This window comes from Danio rerio, chromosome 15 (assembly GCF_052040795.2).
Source record: "Danio rerio strain M-AB ecotype USA chromosome 15, GRCz13ab, whole genome shotgun sequence".
NCBI classification, from domain to species: Eukaryota; Metazoa; Chordata; class Actinopteri; order Cypriniformes; family Danionidae; genus Danio; species Danio rerio.
The window spans coordinates 12,351,290-12,367,781 of record NC_141035.1 but is presented as its reverse complement, the minus strand read 5'-3'; the positions used below and the strand labels follow the sequence as shown (position 1 = coordinate 12,367,781).

The window sequence follows — 16,492 nt, the reverse complement described above, 5'->3', positions numbered from 1 at the left end:
ATAATATTATTACATATTTGACCAATATGTACCAACATACCAATACATTTTATGCATTTAATTTATATTAAACACTCATATAACTGTTAAAATTATTATATTAAAGACATAAACATAAAATAACATACTTATTATATAGGCTATAGTTATTAAATAGACAAAATTTTATGATATGTTAAAATTCTAATTCTAATTGTTGATTCTGTTTTTAACATGCATACAAATACTGTTACACCGAATGACATTTTAGTTAAATGCACAGCTAAAATAAACTCTAATAATAAAATATTAGTACTGGTTTGTGCAGTAACCAATAAAAGGGTTTATATCGGGAGTTTTTATATCGGGAGCGAGCTCATAAATCCCATAAAACTTCAATACCCAAGAGGCATTGCGGTGATCACGTGTTTACAATGACACGAAATGTCATTGTACAAAGCATTCAAAACGCAAAGCATGTTGTGTCGCTGAATGCAGTTCCCATAAACAGAAATCGACAGAAATTAGATATAGTATGCTTTGAAGGAGAACAGACAACGAAGGAAATCTTCGATCACTTAACATACGTTGCGAAAAGATTTGGCAAGCCCACACCAGTGTTTCTAAAAAAAACTTGAAATGTAAGATATGAAAATATAAAAGCCATTTCAAATCGTTACATACATAAACATCGTTTTACTACATTTGTTTTAAAAGTTTTGCGTCATGGAGGAACAACAACAACGACGAGTCATCTGACGTCTTTCCTCGTTCCTCGTATGCAAATAACCTGCTTCATATCTCAAGATGACGACCAGTGACTGAAGTCATTCAGCCATGAGACTCACCAGCTCTGCATTGTCCTTTCGCCTTCTCATCCTTATATTCATCTTCAGTTGTAAAGCGCTGGCTCTCAAACCTCGGTTTTTAGGAAGAAACACGGACCAGAGCTTCTCTCAACACAGATCTGTTTCATACAACACTTTATATATTGATCAGCAGGTAAGTGTCATTGCTAATTTCACATAACCGTTTGTCTTTATAGATAAAATAAAACTACATAAAGTTTAATTGCATGGCAAAACTGATTAGATACTGTTATTATAATGATATTGTTCTTCATTAACGTTACCCACACAGCTTTTCATTTTTTGTGTAGTCTGATAGGTATACAAATTACTAATTATTATTGTATGTATCAGTTTGCATGAAATTAATCCATTAAAATGTATCGATATGTAATTAATTACTAATTAGAATACTAGTAAAAACAGTTAAACTGTAAAGTTTACTAATAAAATTAAGAAAAAACATTAATAAAATAATAAAAACTACATTTTAATAAAATAGTTTTAAAAAATCGATTCATTTACACTATTGTTTTTTTAATTTATTGCTTTTTAAAAATATTTGTGCAAAGATGATTTGCTATATGTTATTCTTGAAATAAGTTTGTTAATATATATATTTATATATACATATATAAATATATTTGTTGATTAACTGAGGTGATGGTTTTATATTCACAAATCCCGGCATTCTCCTCAATAATATAGTTACAAAACGTTTTCTTTGCAAATTCTAAACAGAGAAATCATATTTCTCGTATATTATATAGCCAATAACTATCGAATTGCAACATTGTTTCCAGTCAATTAAATTTTGTTAATGTTGATTTGAAGTCATAGTTGTGATTTCAGACTGAATATTCAAAGCAGAGGGTTAAACAAAATGGGCACAAATTGTCAAAGAACATATGTGAGAATATAAAACTACCTTTACCTCAATAACTATTAAGCTTTCTTAAAAACCACAATAAAGGTACATATTACAAATACTGTTTTTATGCAGATTTTTTATGTGATTGTATTTATTATAATTTTTGTTTTTTCTTAAAATTCTTTCATTCAAAATATAATTTAAGAACACATTAAATTAAGTTGAGAATAAGTGACAATAAAGCCATTTGAAATGTTTATCTGACACTGAACTCTAAAGTAAGAATGCTGAAAAGGTAACTTTGCATCACAGAAATAAATTATGTCTGATCATATATGTAAATGGAAAACCATTTTTTTAAATTGTTGTACATTTTTACTGGTTGTGTTGAATTTTTGATCAAATAAATGTCAACTTAAAGGAACACCACCTTTTCTGCAATAAGCTCATTTGATCAGTTTCCTGGAGTTAAACAGTCGACTTGAACCATTTTTGAAACTATTCAGGTGATTTCTTGTTCTGGCGAGGTCACTATTAGCTTAGCCTAGCAATAATTTATTGAATTGACCATTAGCATTTCCTTAATTATCATTATTTTTTTTAATTTAAAGGAATGTTTTGATAACATTCCCTTTTGATGTTCGAGGTCTCTGTAGTTACATTGTGTTATAAAACTGACAGAAAAATGAAACATTTCTAATCTAGGTCAAATTTACCATGAACTATACTCGCATTCTGGCATAATAGCAATGTATGAGTGTGTCACTACTAATAGTATGTTACTAGCCTACCAGAGAGGCTGAAATACAACTCTAGGACTGCATTTAAAGGACCCGGCACATTTCTGGGACCCTGTTGTTCCTGATCTGTCCAGTAGAGGGCGGTTGGGATTAGGGGGTGGGGGCTGGAGTAGGGTGCTAAGCCTCGCCCTCCTTAGTTACTGTTGCTACGCCTTTCAAGCTTTCATGCGTGGCACATCTATTTCAATTTACTGTGTCGTTGTCAGACATTGCCAGGGATATAAGTAGCCATTTTTGGCAAACATGTGAGATATGCGAGAAAGCCAGACAAAAAAAAAAGACTGCAGTATGCATTACAGGGGTATATTCACAACATAATAGGCAACCGATTAGAAAATAATTTAATCAAAATTGAACCTAAGTTAGCCTAGCCGCCTCATACGCTGAGCATTCAACAACTTAGTTCATGCACAGCAGGATAGGGGAAATTTAAAAATAATCTAAAAATTAAATCGTGATTTTTCTTTCTTTATTTATTTTTTGCCAAAAAGACTGATAGATTAATTGTTGTGCAATGAAATATAGCTTTACTAACCGATGAAAAAACATTGATGGATTTGTTCCAAATATTAGCATCATTGTCCCATAACAATGCACAGTACCGATATCTGTTTGTGTGCTCTTTATCCAATTTCTATTGAATTTGCAGTTAAGTGGAAGTAATGAATAAATTAAAATGTAAGTCAAAATATAAATAGCACAAGTGAACATAGATTTTCCCTACCAGCAAATATTAATCAAACATCCAAAAATAAAAGGAGACACTAACCTTCTATTTACCTTATTCTTCACCGACGAGTGGGCGCAGCCATTTGAATCTTTTTGGCTCGAGACTTCCGGTCTCATTCACTTCTATTCATTTTTAGACATTAAAAAACTATGGAGTCGGATAAGTCTCAATAATAATTCATGCAAAAGACACGATGTACACATGCGTAGCCAAATTCACATGCATAAAACCATGTGTGTAAAATATTTCAAAATTTATTTACAAAATTCACGTGTGTAAAATATTTATTTATATTCACAAAAAAAATTAACGTGCACAAAATAAAAATAAATTTTCATAAAATATGTTTCACAAATGCAAAACACCATTTGCAAATGTATAAGAGTGTACAAAAAGTTTTGAATGTTTAAAACTTGCGAGTTCATCCTGAATGAGAATGTGCAAATCCTCTTTCACGTACGACTCCCCCTGGATACGTGTGTGTGTATTTTTGAGACTTTTTTGGCAGTCAGGGCAACTCATACCTTTCAGCCAATCAGATGAGAGCTGTACTCAATGACACCCTCTCTGCCCTCCTTTTGCACAGACTGTTCCTCTCCAGCATGGCGAGTCTCATGGTTTGGTTTGGTTTGGTTACGATTATCATGCCATCAATTCAGTTCAATTAGATATCTCAGTGCATCACAGTGCATTGACAATGCTTTCCATACATAATTAGATTTTTTCTTCACAACACAATTTTTTTAGTTTAGTTTAGTTTAGTTTGACTTTATTAATCCCCGGAGGGAAATTCACATGTCACAGCAGAGCTCTCCATACTAAAAATAGATAAATAAGTTACATACATATAAAAACAATAATAAGATTACATTTCATACTGCACACCTTGGTTCCAAAAACAACGAGTAAACACTTGTACATATCCAATATCTAATTCAAGTTCAGCACAATTCATCTGGTATGACTTTGGTTATACAATCTGATCACTGTTGGTAAAAAAGACTTCCTGTATCTTTCTCTGTAGCACCGGGGTTGAATTAATCTTGTACTAAAAGAGCTTGCACACGCTTGGACTGTATCATAAAGGGGATGACTATCGTGATTCATTATACTAACAAATTTGTCCAGCATTCGATCCTGTGCAATCTCTTCTATGGTAGGTAGTGCACCCCCCACAACAGAACCTGCCCTTTTTATGAGCTTATTTAATTTGTTTTTCTCCTTCTCCAATAGTCCCCCTCCCCAGCAGGTTATAGCATACAGAATCACAGAAGACACCACAGAGTCATAAAACGTTTTTAACAGTGTCTGACACACACCAAAGGACCTCAGTCGTCTTAATAAATGAATGCGGCTCTGACCCTTCTTATACACCTGGATTGTGTTTTCAGACCAATCGAGCTTGTTGTTCAAATATACACCCAGGTACCTATATGACGAAACGATCTCAATTTCTGACTCTTGTATAATTACGGGCACCGCTTGTGATGGATGTCTACTAAAATCAACAATAATTTCTTTGGTCTTACTAGTGTTTAAATTAAGACAATTCATATCACACCAGTCAGCAAAACTTTTTAAAAGCAACCTATACTCACTCTCATCATGATTCCTTATATAACCTACAATTGCAGAGTCATCAGAAAACTTCTGTAAATGACAATTTTTGGAGCTGTATTGAAAATCAGATGTATAAAATGTAAATAAATATGGAGCTAAAACCGTTCCTTGAGGAACACCAGTACTGCTCATTATAACTTGTGACACACAGTTATGCATCCTAACATACTGTGGTCTATTAGTGATATAGTCAGTTAACCAACTTACCATACCTTTTTGTAAACCTGCATTTTCTAATTTTACCTTTAATAGTGCAGGCTGGATAGTGTTAAATGCACTTGAGAAATCAAAAAATGTGATCCTAACAATATTACCCGATGTTTCCAGATGACTTAGAGATTTGTGTAGAAGATAAATAATTGCATCATCTACCCCTACACCAGTTTTATATGCAAACTGCAGTCTGTCCTCAGAAGCAATCAACAGTTTCTTAATATAATTTAATACCAATCTTTCGAAAACTTTCATCAACTGGGCAGTTAGGGCTATTGGTCTATAATGAGAGAACTCAGTAGGGTTAGGTTTCTTAGGGACCGGTACTACGCATGATGTCTTCCATAAAATGGGAACTCGTTCCAAACGCAAACTCAAATTAAAAATGTAATGCACCACCCAACAAATTTGATCCGCACAGGCTTTAAGAACTCCAGCACTGATGCCATCTGGTCCAGCGGATTTCTTCTTTTTAATTCTCCTCAACCCATTTCTTACTTGTTCTATGGTTACTTCTAGTTTAGTACCAGACTCACAAGTAGAAAAATTAGAAGTTAAAACTGACGGTGAATCTAAAAATGAACTCTGATGTGTACTCGGATGAGAATTTTCTAAAACACTGGTTGCTGCATCAAATCTATTAAAACATATATTAATTTCATCCACCCAGTTCTTTCCAACAGAGGCAGTACATCTCTTTAGACTATTACCAGATCCAGACATCCTATTTAGATCACTCCATACATCTCTAATATTATTTTGTTGTAGTTTATGTTCCATTTTAGATTTATAATTAACCTTCCCCTCCCTAATTTTAATTTTTAGCTCTTTCTGGACCCGCTTAATTTCCTCTCTATCACCTGCTAAGAATGCCCTCTTTTTTTCATTTAATAATGCCTTTAATTCAGGGGTCACCCATGGCTTATTGTTTGAGTAGCATTTAACCTTTTTTGTGGGTACTGTGTTCTCAACACAAAAGTTAATATAATCAGTTATACAGTCTGTTAGACTGTCAATGTCCTCATCATGGGATTTGCACAAAACCTCCCAGTCTGTTGAATCAAAACAATCCATCAATGCCTCATACACAGAATCAGACCATACTTGAACTGTTCTTATCGTTGGTGGCTGCTTCCTTACAGCCGGAACATAGACAGATCTGATGTAAATAAGATTATGGTCCGATCGCCCCAAAGGAGGGAGCGGTGTAGAAGCATAGGCATCTTTCACATTTGCATATAGCATGTCCAGAGTTTTACAGTCCCTTGTGCCACAGTCTACATACTGGGTGAAAGTGTGCAGAGAACTTTGTAGAGATACGTGATTAAAATCTCCAGAAATAACAATAAGTGAATGAGGATATTTTAATTGTATACTGGCTGTAACGGTGTTAATATGCTCACATGCGTTACTCGCATTAGCCGAGGGAGGGATATACACCGTTATAGCGATCACATAAGAGAATTCTCTCGGCAAATAATAGGGCCTCATTCCCACAGCCAATAGTTCAATATCCTTGTTACACACTACTTCTTTTGTTGTAATGTGTGCTGGGCGGCACCAGCGTTCGTTGACAAACAATGCCAGTCCACCACCTTTATTCTTACCAGTCTGCTTCGCGCACCTGTCCGCACGCACCAAGTGGAAGCGGTCTAATGCAACCACTGAGTCAGGTGTTTTATCATTCAGCCATGTCTCGTTAAAACACATAAAACTGCACTCACGATATTCCCGCTGTGTTCTTACAAGCGCCGTCAGCTCCTCCGTCTTGTTCCCAAGCGATCGAACATTACCCATGATAATAACAGGCAGGGATGGCTTGTAGCGCTTTTTCTTTAATCGGCGTTTCACACCAGCTCTACACCCTCTTCGTCGTCTCTTAAGTTCCGTAGGAACTTCCATAGTAGGTACCGAAAACGTCGATGTATGCCGAAGTGCCAGGAGTTGCTCTCTTGAATAAATGACAGCGTCTGCAATTGCCGGACTATTCACGGCATCCGACTTTCCAATTAAAAACGCCAGTATAAAAATAAATATGATCCAGTGCTTTCTGATGCTCTCAAACTGAAAAGTGTGCAAGTACAAAGTCCTTAACCATTGCAAAAAAATATTTAAAAAGTACAACAAGTACACAAAGTTAAAAACATCCAGAGCTGCTGCAACAGGCTGCCACAAGTACGGCGCCATCATGCCACGTAGACGAATTTTTAATTAAAATCCATAAGTATATTTATATACTATTTGTAATAGAATTTTGTTCTTTAATACAGCAGTAAGATATATGAACTGTAGCCTTAATTTGACATGCTCAAAGAAAACACTCTTTCTGAGTGTATCAAACAAAACTTCATTACATGTACAGAAGACAGCATGAGCATTTACAGCAAATAAACTGATGTAAATATTATCCCGCTTATTTTACACGCCTATTACTGATTATTCTTCACCTGCCCAACAGAAAGGGCTGCTATCGGCTTTAGAAATAAAATTGCTGTTCAACTATGGCGGGAAGTACAGCCGCGGTTCGGTCTAAATGCGCATAATACGCGGTTATCTCCGGTAATCAGGGCTTGACAGTAACTTTTTAGATCACCAGCCTCTGTGGCTAGTAGATTTCCAAAATTACTAGCCACTCACTATTTTTACTAGCCACAATTTTCTTTTTGGAAAAAATATATTTTGCATAAATTTGACTTTGACATGCTAAACTACTTGATTTAGATATTGTGTTATATCTACATGCCTTTCCATTCATTTTACTTATTGGGCTCTATTTTGACGGTCCATGCGCAGGGCGCAAAACGCAGGGCGCAAACGCTTTCAGGGTGTGTTAGAACGCATTTTTGCTAATTTAAGGACGGGAAATCTGCCTTGCGGCGCATGGTTTAAAAGGTTTGAGTTTATTTTCTTAATGAGTTTTGAGAATAAACCAATTAGAGTCTCATCTCCCATTCCCTTTAAGAGTCAGCTGCAAAGTAAGTCTAAGTGGAAAAAATTAGCATTTCAATAGCAAACAGTTAACAGTTAACATTTTTTTTTAACAGAAAACTGTTAAACAGAGCATCTACTGCATGAGAATGAGAGATAATGGAACCACTTTCACATTCGCTTTTGGATAGGGAAACCTTTACCCACAGACAAACTACAATTTAAAAATGATTTCCAACCAGCCAAAGTGGCTAGTGGAGGTGTCTGTCTAACCCACCAGCGCTGAAATCTACCCGGTTTGTAAAGCCCTGCAGGTAATCCATAATAGTCACAGTAAAGAAAACTCGCACCTCAGGCACACTCGTGTTTGGATCCACAAGTATCGCTTTTAACAGCGAAGAGGAGAGGAAAAGTTACCTCACAAACGCCAGCTGGTCAAACGTCCAAAGTGAGAGAGAGAGGCCTGTAGTTTTACAGCATTTTACCGTAATAGTGAAATAGCGGCTCGTGTGCTGTGCCGCCTTCATTGTAGTAAGAGTGTTATTTACTGGCTATCGCCTCCGCCATAGTATCGCGCGTAGAAGATAAATGACGTCAGTAGGTAATAACTGGTTATGATCTATGACTGAACCAATATCAATAATTTTGACACCACTAGTAACGAGTAACGATGCAGCACATAAAAAAATCTATCGTAGTAAAAGTATTACACTCATCGAAAATATGTAGTGAAGTAAAAGTGGAAGTAGGAGAAATTAAAAATACTTCAGTAGAGTACAGATACAGGCTTTTAGTACTTAAGTACAGTAGTGAAGTAGTTCTTATAGTACTTGATTACTATACATCTCTGATAGTACCCATTCTCATGTATAGGTTTTAATTTAATCAACCATTTGAGACGTTGCCCCATAGTCTGGAAATGCATAAAGACAATAGATATATGTCTTCAACACTTGGCCTAATCATTTTTGAATGGAATGAGATTTATTAAAAACCAAAGGATATAATTTTTAATTTATATATTTGTTACTGCTAATTTGGAGCTAGATTATATAACTTTTTATTCCAACACACTCTATAAAACTGTACAGGAAGGCTTAACAAATGATAATAAGAAACATTTACAAAGCAGTGTAATACTTCGAAAATCATGATCAGAATATATTTAACCATGCCTAATCTCAGATGTACAGAAAGGGATTTTTTTTTTATAAATTGTTAAAACATTGACATATGTGATGCAGAAAGCCCAGAGACTTTAATAACAGAAATGTCATTTTAATGTGTTATATGACTAAAAGGGGGTCATAAACGAATATTTTTTTCAATTTAACTGAGTAGATGTTTGAACCCAGAAACGGCATTCATATGTCAAGTTTTCACATATGGGTCCAAGAAATGTGAAACTGCATGGGCTGCTTCAGGGGCACCTTGAAATCATGGAGAGATGATATACAAGCTATTGAACTCCATCAGAAAGCAAAACAAATTAAGAATGTTTTGATGTGTTCAACCAAGAAACCAGCATTTTATATCTGGAGAATTACAGTTGTTACCACCTCTCTCAAAAAACAATGACTCGTTTTAAAACATGGATAAAGCAACATAAAAAAGAAACTTAGTAAACATAATAATCGTTTTTAAAACAATTTAGTTTTACCAGAAAACCAATAATGACGATAACATATGCTTACCCCACAACAAACGAATTAAATAATAAATCTCCAGAGAGAGAAAAAAAAGAAAAAGAAAACGAAACAAAACCACAAATCAAATGCTGGCTGGTCCACTAAAGCTGTGTCTCTCTTTCGCCTCCTCATTGGCATCTTTAACCTCGCCAATTAGTCCTGACATGGGAAACCGGTGCGTCCACCTCACCGCATGCGCACTCGTATTAAAAGCCAAGAAAAACAAAGGAGGGTTAATAAAAAAAGAAGAACACAAAGAAGAGACACAGACCGTAACACAGTTAATAATAGTTCTTATAAACAATTCATTTACAGTGCATCCAGAACGTATTCCTAGCGCTTTACTTTTTTCACATTTTTTTATGTTACAGCCTTATTCCAAAATAGATTAAATATATGTATTTCTTCAAAATTCTACACTCAATACCCCATAATTACAAAGCACATGTACATGAGTATTCACAGCCTTTGCTGTAAAGCTATAAATTGAGCTCAGGTACATTTTGTTTCCACTGATCATTCTTGAGATGTTTCAGCAGCTTAATTTGTAGTTTACCTGTGTTAAATTCAGTTGATTGGACATGATTTGAAGAGGCACACACCTGTCTATATAAGGTCCTAGGCCTGACAGTGCATGTCAAAAGCACAAACCAAGCATGAAGACAAAGCAATTGTCTGTAGACCTAAGCACAAGACTGGAAAGGGTTACAGAAAAAACTGCTTCTCTGAAAGTTCTAATGAGCACAGTGGCCTCCACCATCCGTAAGTAAAAGACGTTTGGAATCACCAGGACTTTTCCTAGAGCTGGCCGGCCATCTAAGCTGAGTGATCGAGGGAGAAGGGCCTCAGTCAGAGAGGTGATCAATAACCCGATGGTCACTCTGTCTAACCTCCAGCATTCTTCTGTGGAGAGGGGAGAACCTTACAGAAAGACAACCATCTGTGCAGCAATCCACCAATCAGGCCTGTATGGTAGAGTGGCATGGCGGATTTAAGCCACTCCCCACCTGGAATTTGCCAAAAGGCATCTGAAGGACTCTCAGATCATAAGAAACAAAATTCTCTGCTCTGATGAGACTAAAATTCATCTATTTAGAGTGAATGCTAGATGTTATGTTTGGAGAAAGCCAGGCACCGCTCATTACCAGGCTAAGACTATTCATACAGTGAAGCATGGTGGTGGCAGCATCCTGCTGTGGGGATGTTTTTCAACAGCTGGAACTGGAAGACTAGTCAGGATAGAGGGAAAGATGAATGCAGCAATGTACAGAAACATACTGAATGAAAACCTGCTTCAGAGTGCAATTGACCTCAGACCGGGGTGACTGTTCATCTTCAATCAGGACAATGATCCAAAGTACACTGCCAAAATATCAATGGAGTGGCTTAACAACTTGGTGAATGTCCTTGAGTGGCCCAGCCAGAGCTTAGATCTAAAAACAGGTGCCAAGCTTGTGGCATCATATTCAAAAAGACATAAGGCTTTAATGCTGCCAAAGGTGCATCAACAGAGTATTGAGCAAAGGCTATGAATACTTATGCGTCATATTCTGAGATTGTGTTTGTTTTCTCCACATGATGTTGTCATTTTCCCTAGTGTTTCTGTTTGGGGTTCATTTGTGTTAATTCTGTTCAGCTGTGTCTTGTTAGACTAGCCTATTTATCCTACCCTCTTTTATTTACTTGTCACTTGGTTTTTGAGTTTGATGCGCTCTTGCCGTTACCACCTTATGCCTTGGCAATTGGGTTCATCAGTTTTCCCTGTGGCTAAACAGTAAAACACTGGTCTACTACACCAGAGACCTGGGTTTGAGCCTCGGGCCCATTACAGAAAAACCAAGTCAAACATGAACCCTGCTGAGGCCACTGCCCAAGAAATGGTCTCTATTGTTGCTCAGCATGACATTACAGTCGAGTGCTATGAGGCCTTGATTCAGCAAGAGGCACTTATGGAGAAGCATTTCCACTTGCTATCAGAACTCATGACTTCCATGCGACAATTTTCTGACAGTCTGTTTCAAGGTCCAACTTCATTCCCAATGGAATCTTCAACTTCTACACCTGTTATCCTTATTCCTCAACCTCAGCTTGAACCGCGTCTTCCCCCTCCGCAACACTTGTCAGGGGACCCTGAGGCATGTGAGGGGTTTATAACTCGGTGTGACCTCACTTTAAAGCTACAACCCTCCACCTTCTCTTCAGAACAGGCTAAGACCGCTTATGTACTCACTCTATTATCTGGCAAAGAACTTGCTTGGGCAACAGCGATGGATTGCTGGGTCTCCTTGCGGTACTTGTTACTCAGCTTTTAGGAAATAATTATGGCATGTATTTAACCATTCCCTCTCAGGATGAGAGGCTTCCAAGCAACTACTCATTTTGTGTCAGGGAAATAGGAGTGCCACAGACTATGCCATTCAATTCTGGACAATTGCTGCAGGAGCAGGCTGGAATGATGAGGCCCTTATCACTTGTTTCCAGAAAGGGTTGTCTGAGGCCCTCAAGGACGAGTTGGCTATCCGAGATCCAGTTAAAACCCTCAAGTCCTTAATGGACCAAGCTGTCCTCCTGGACAACCGCCTGAGAGAAAGAAGACTAACCACCAGCTATGTTCCTTCACATTCTCCCAGCCTCTGCAATATACCATATGCTACTGAGTCACCTCAGTTTTCAGAACCAGATTCCCCAGAGCCTATGCAGCTGGGCCGTGCCTGACTAACTCTTCAGGAACATGCCCATCCTATGAGGAACCGTTTCTGTCTCTATTGTGGTGGATCTGGCCATTTCTGCTTCTATCGTCCTGAGTTAAAGGAAAACTGACCATGCCAGACAATAAGGAGAGAGCTGTCTCGGGAGTGACCCAATTCGTCTCTCCTTGCAACTCCAGTCTGCTCTTACCCATTACTTTGACATTTGAGTCTAAGAAACACCAACTTCAAGCACTTGTTGCCTGCGGCCTCGTGCCAACGCACGCCTCCCACCAGTGCCGATATACAGCCATTTCGCACTGCTACTCGTGTGATATTGCTCGTGTATATATATATATATATAACACAATTTTATGCTACTGGATGACTGAAAGTCAAACATAAATGCCTTATCAGAGAGTAACATCACTGTTGTCACCGAACACGTGACTGTTTCAATGCACTGTAAAAGACTTATAGACCTATATTTGAAAGACACAATCAATAAATACTTAACCATTTAACTTCAATACATCATTTAAGGGCATTCTACATTGACATTGATAAAATCTGTTGTCAAGATTAGGCGTCTTATTAAGGGAATTAAATTTCCTTTAAAGTCTCATCCACCATTATTGTCCCACACTGCAGGTAAAATAACCAGACTTTCAGCAAAGCCTGAAAGTTCTGTACCAGTCTTCTTACTATTCATATATTAGATGTAAAAGATGTTAAAAAAACTGAGATCTGGAAAATTCTTGTTGAATGCTTAAAAAAATCCAAGCAGAAACCTATTGCATGCAAATGTGCTTGCTGGCATGCAAATGTGCTTGCTGGTATTGCTATGAAAACATTTCACCATCCATATTTAAATTATAGCCAAGGGGTAATCCGCACCAGAGAGCTAGAAAATATGGAAGAGACTGATATTACTACAGAGTTGATGCCTCAAGATGTAATACATGTTAAAATAATCACAATCAGGAAAGAAGATTGTCTCATAAAAACAGGAACCTATATCTTAACTTTTAGTAGACCTCTATCTCTAGAAAAATTCTAATTTGATACTTAAGTGTCAATGTTGAGATTTTTACATCTAATCCACTCAGGTGTTTTAACTGCCGAAAGTTTTGACATGGATTGGCTGGTTGCAAAAACAGGCGTACTTGTGTAAAATGTGGATAGGAAAAACTTGGTAAGCAATTAAAAAAAAAAAAAAACAGCAAAGTACAGCTACTGTGTAGGATAACTTCCAACCACATCCAAGGACTTTCCTACAGAAAAAGAAAACTAAGTCTTGAAAATCAAGTGCTCTAAGAAGGTGACTTGAGGTGTTTGGAGCCTCGAAAACGTGTAGAGAACTCTCCATTCTTTAAATTGGATAAGACTTTTGCGGCTGTGATAAAAACACAACTATAGTCTGTTGAGGTGCAGACAGACTTTACATGGATAAATGAAATATTTGAAGAAATAAAATCTTAACCTCCAGTAAATACAAAGTTTGTTGATCACCAAAGTCAGACTGTGCTCCATCAGACTCAAGCAAATCACAAAGGAAATTCCTCTACTGGACAAAAGCACTCATCTAAAAGTAAAAATTGCAAAAAAAAAAAAAAACTCTCAAAAGAAAAATGCCAAGGGCATAAAGAGATGAAGGCCAGTAGCTCAAAAGACATAGTCGCAGTCGCAGCACTTCTCCTAAAACTAGAACTAAAGGGCACTCACGTTTTACCAACTTGATAGTGGAAAGTCATGTAGTTTAGTGTAACTATCGCTGCATAAGAGATAATTTTTCTGAATTACAACATCTTGCTTACATTTATCACCATCTGGCTTTCTGTCTCCAAGAGACAAATCTGTTCATCAGAGAGTAATACAACAAGCTCAATATCCGGATTTGTTTAATGCAAGACGTAGCTATATTCGACCATTCAGTGTATAGATCAGAACACACATAAACTTAAATCTAAATCTTGATTCCACCAGACTCTGATTTGCCCGGTCCCACCATGGAGGTTAAATAAGTTGCAGGTAAATCTGGATCTGAGCAAGCATAAGAAAATAGATATTTTTCCACATAAATATCAACAAGAAGTTTCTGACATAAAGAATTTGTATTCTATTCATAAACCTTAATATACAGATAGATCAAAAAAGGACAGTCATGTTTCAGCAGCAGTAGGATTGGGTCAATACACTATGGCAGTGGTTCTCAAACTGTGGTGTACGCGGGCTTCCTCCTAGTGGTACGCGGAGGAATCGCCAAATAATGAAAGAAACAATTAACACTTTTAATCCTTTGATGCGTAATATAACATCGATGTGATCAGCATTGTCTGCTTGGTGAAGCGTACGATCACAACGCTGTGCTTAGAATGTTTATTTTAGTGCTTTGTGACATAAGCTGCTGAAAATCAGTTCCCGAAGTTTAAGCATTGATTCTGAAGGGTGATTTGACTGACATGAAAAGCAGCCAATCACAGTCGATCTTTTCTAGTCGCGTAAAACGTAAGGGCGGGACAAAGGCTTTCTGTGTTGCAGAGACAGAGAAAACAACTTAAAAACAAATGTTTTGTTGGAATAATGCTTCTCTGATGTTTTTACTATAGAGATGTCTAGCAGAGTAATTAAACCGCGGACATATTTCCTGCCTTTTTGATGATCTACATACACGTTTCGCTCTCCGACAGCCAGTCGACTCGCCTCTGACCTGTCACTCCTCTAAATACATTCTGAATGGCGGCGCGGGAATAGAGGTATTGCGCAATTACTCATTTCTGCAAATGTGGCGAGTGCTTTATTTTAACACGAGAAAGCGCATTCATGTACGCAAATCGCTAAAACAGATATGCGAGCTCCTAAATAGGCTTTTTTTGTTTCAAATTAACTGCAAGTCCTCTCATGATCACCTGTGTGCTCAGGTTGAATACAATCGCGATCTCTCCACTATTAAAGTAGACATTATTTATCTTTATTCCTTGACTAAATTTAGTCAAAAGTATTCAAAGTTATCAAGTATTTAGAATTAGATTGATGCATGATCGATGACAATGCAAATGGTCTTCTTATTTGGCTGTATTGTGAAGTGAAACTTACTTTTAGCAAAGGGGGACTTATTTCTTTACGACAAAAGAATTATGCTGGAAATGTTTCTGGATGAGGTATTTGTGTGATTTAACGTTATACATTTAGCTGTATTCTGATCTGTCTTAAAGCATTACAGGTCAAAACAATTCATTGTTACATATTGTTTATTTATCAAAATTAACAATAAGGCTCTTAAAGCACTGCTTTGATTAATGTATTGTTGTCATATTTCAAATACTTCAAGTAAAATGAAGTCGTTTATTTATTTTTTTTACTGACAGTGTACTTGTATTATTTTTTTTTTTGTATTTTAGATTAAGATCAAGTGTAAAATAAAATCTACATGTGATGTACAGCTATTTAAGAAACAGATTTGCCATATTGTAAAGAAAAATAGTGTAAAATATGTAAATAAAAGGCTAAATTTAAATATTTTTACCATATACTTTAATTAAACCTTTCAAAGCTTGAAAATATTGTTTAAAATGGGCAAAACGTGTCTCTATGGCCTTAAAGTTTATGTGGTAGTTTTGCCAATGCTATTGAAAAAAGATTAATTGTCATGAAAGGAAAAATCGACCATACTTCCTTTGTTAGTGCAAATTCCTATACATGTAGCTTTGAGATTTAAGCAATTAAACCATTCAATCAGGTTTACACTTAAAAAAGTGATTTCATAATGAAAATCTGATTATTTTTTTTTCAAAAGTAACCAACTAGTACTTTTTAAAAGAGTACTTTGTACTTTTACCTAATATTAGTATTATTTACTAAAATTTGTGTTATTTTAGCAGTGTAATAGTATTTTTCCTTGAGTACAAAAAAGATTTCACAAGCATTAAGTGCAGGTTTATTATATTATTAATATATGATTAATAAATATTATTATTATTATTATTATTATTATTATTAATGGTTTTTATGTGTATCTATTCCTATGCAATGTTTTATGGGTTGCTGAGAATACATTTCAGGTCTTCAATACATAGCATGTCAGTCTTGAAAAAAAATAGGTGCTGGAATTGATTTTCATTAGGCTGT

The 16,492-nt window shown here is 36.3% G+C and overlaps 1 protein-coding gene across 14 annotated transcripts in view; it reads left to right on the top strand.

The window, feature by feature from the left end:
* Positions 1–605: 605 nt before the first annotated feature.
* Positions 606–16,492, top strand: part of prcp (prolylcarboxypeptidase (angiotensinase C)) — a 107,751-nt gene continuing 91,864 nt past the window's right edge. For 13 of the 14 annotated variants that reach the window (XR_015508491.1, XR_015508493.1, XR_015508492.1 and 10 more), the window contains exon 1: positions 806–981. Coding sequence is in view for 6 of the 14 variants with exons in the window: in XM_087282698.1 (XP_087138824.1) it covers positions 817–981 (165 nt within the window). In the remaining 8 variants the exon portion in view is untranslated. 14 annotated transcript variants of the gene reach the window in all.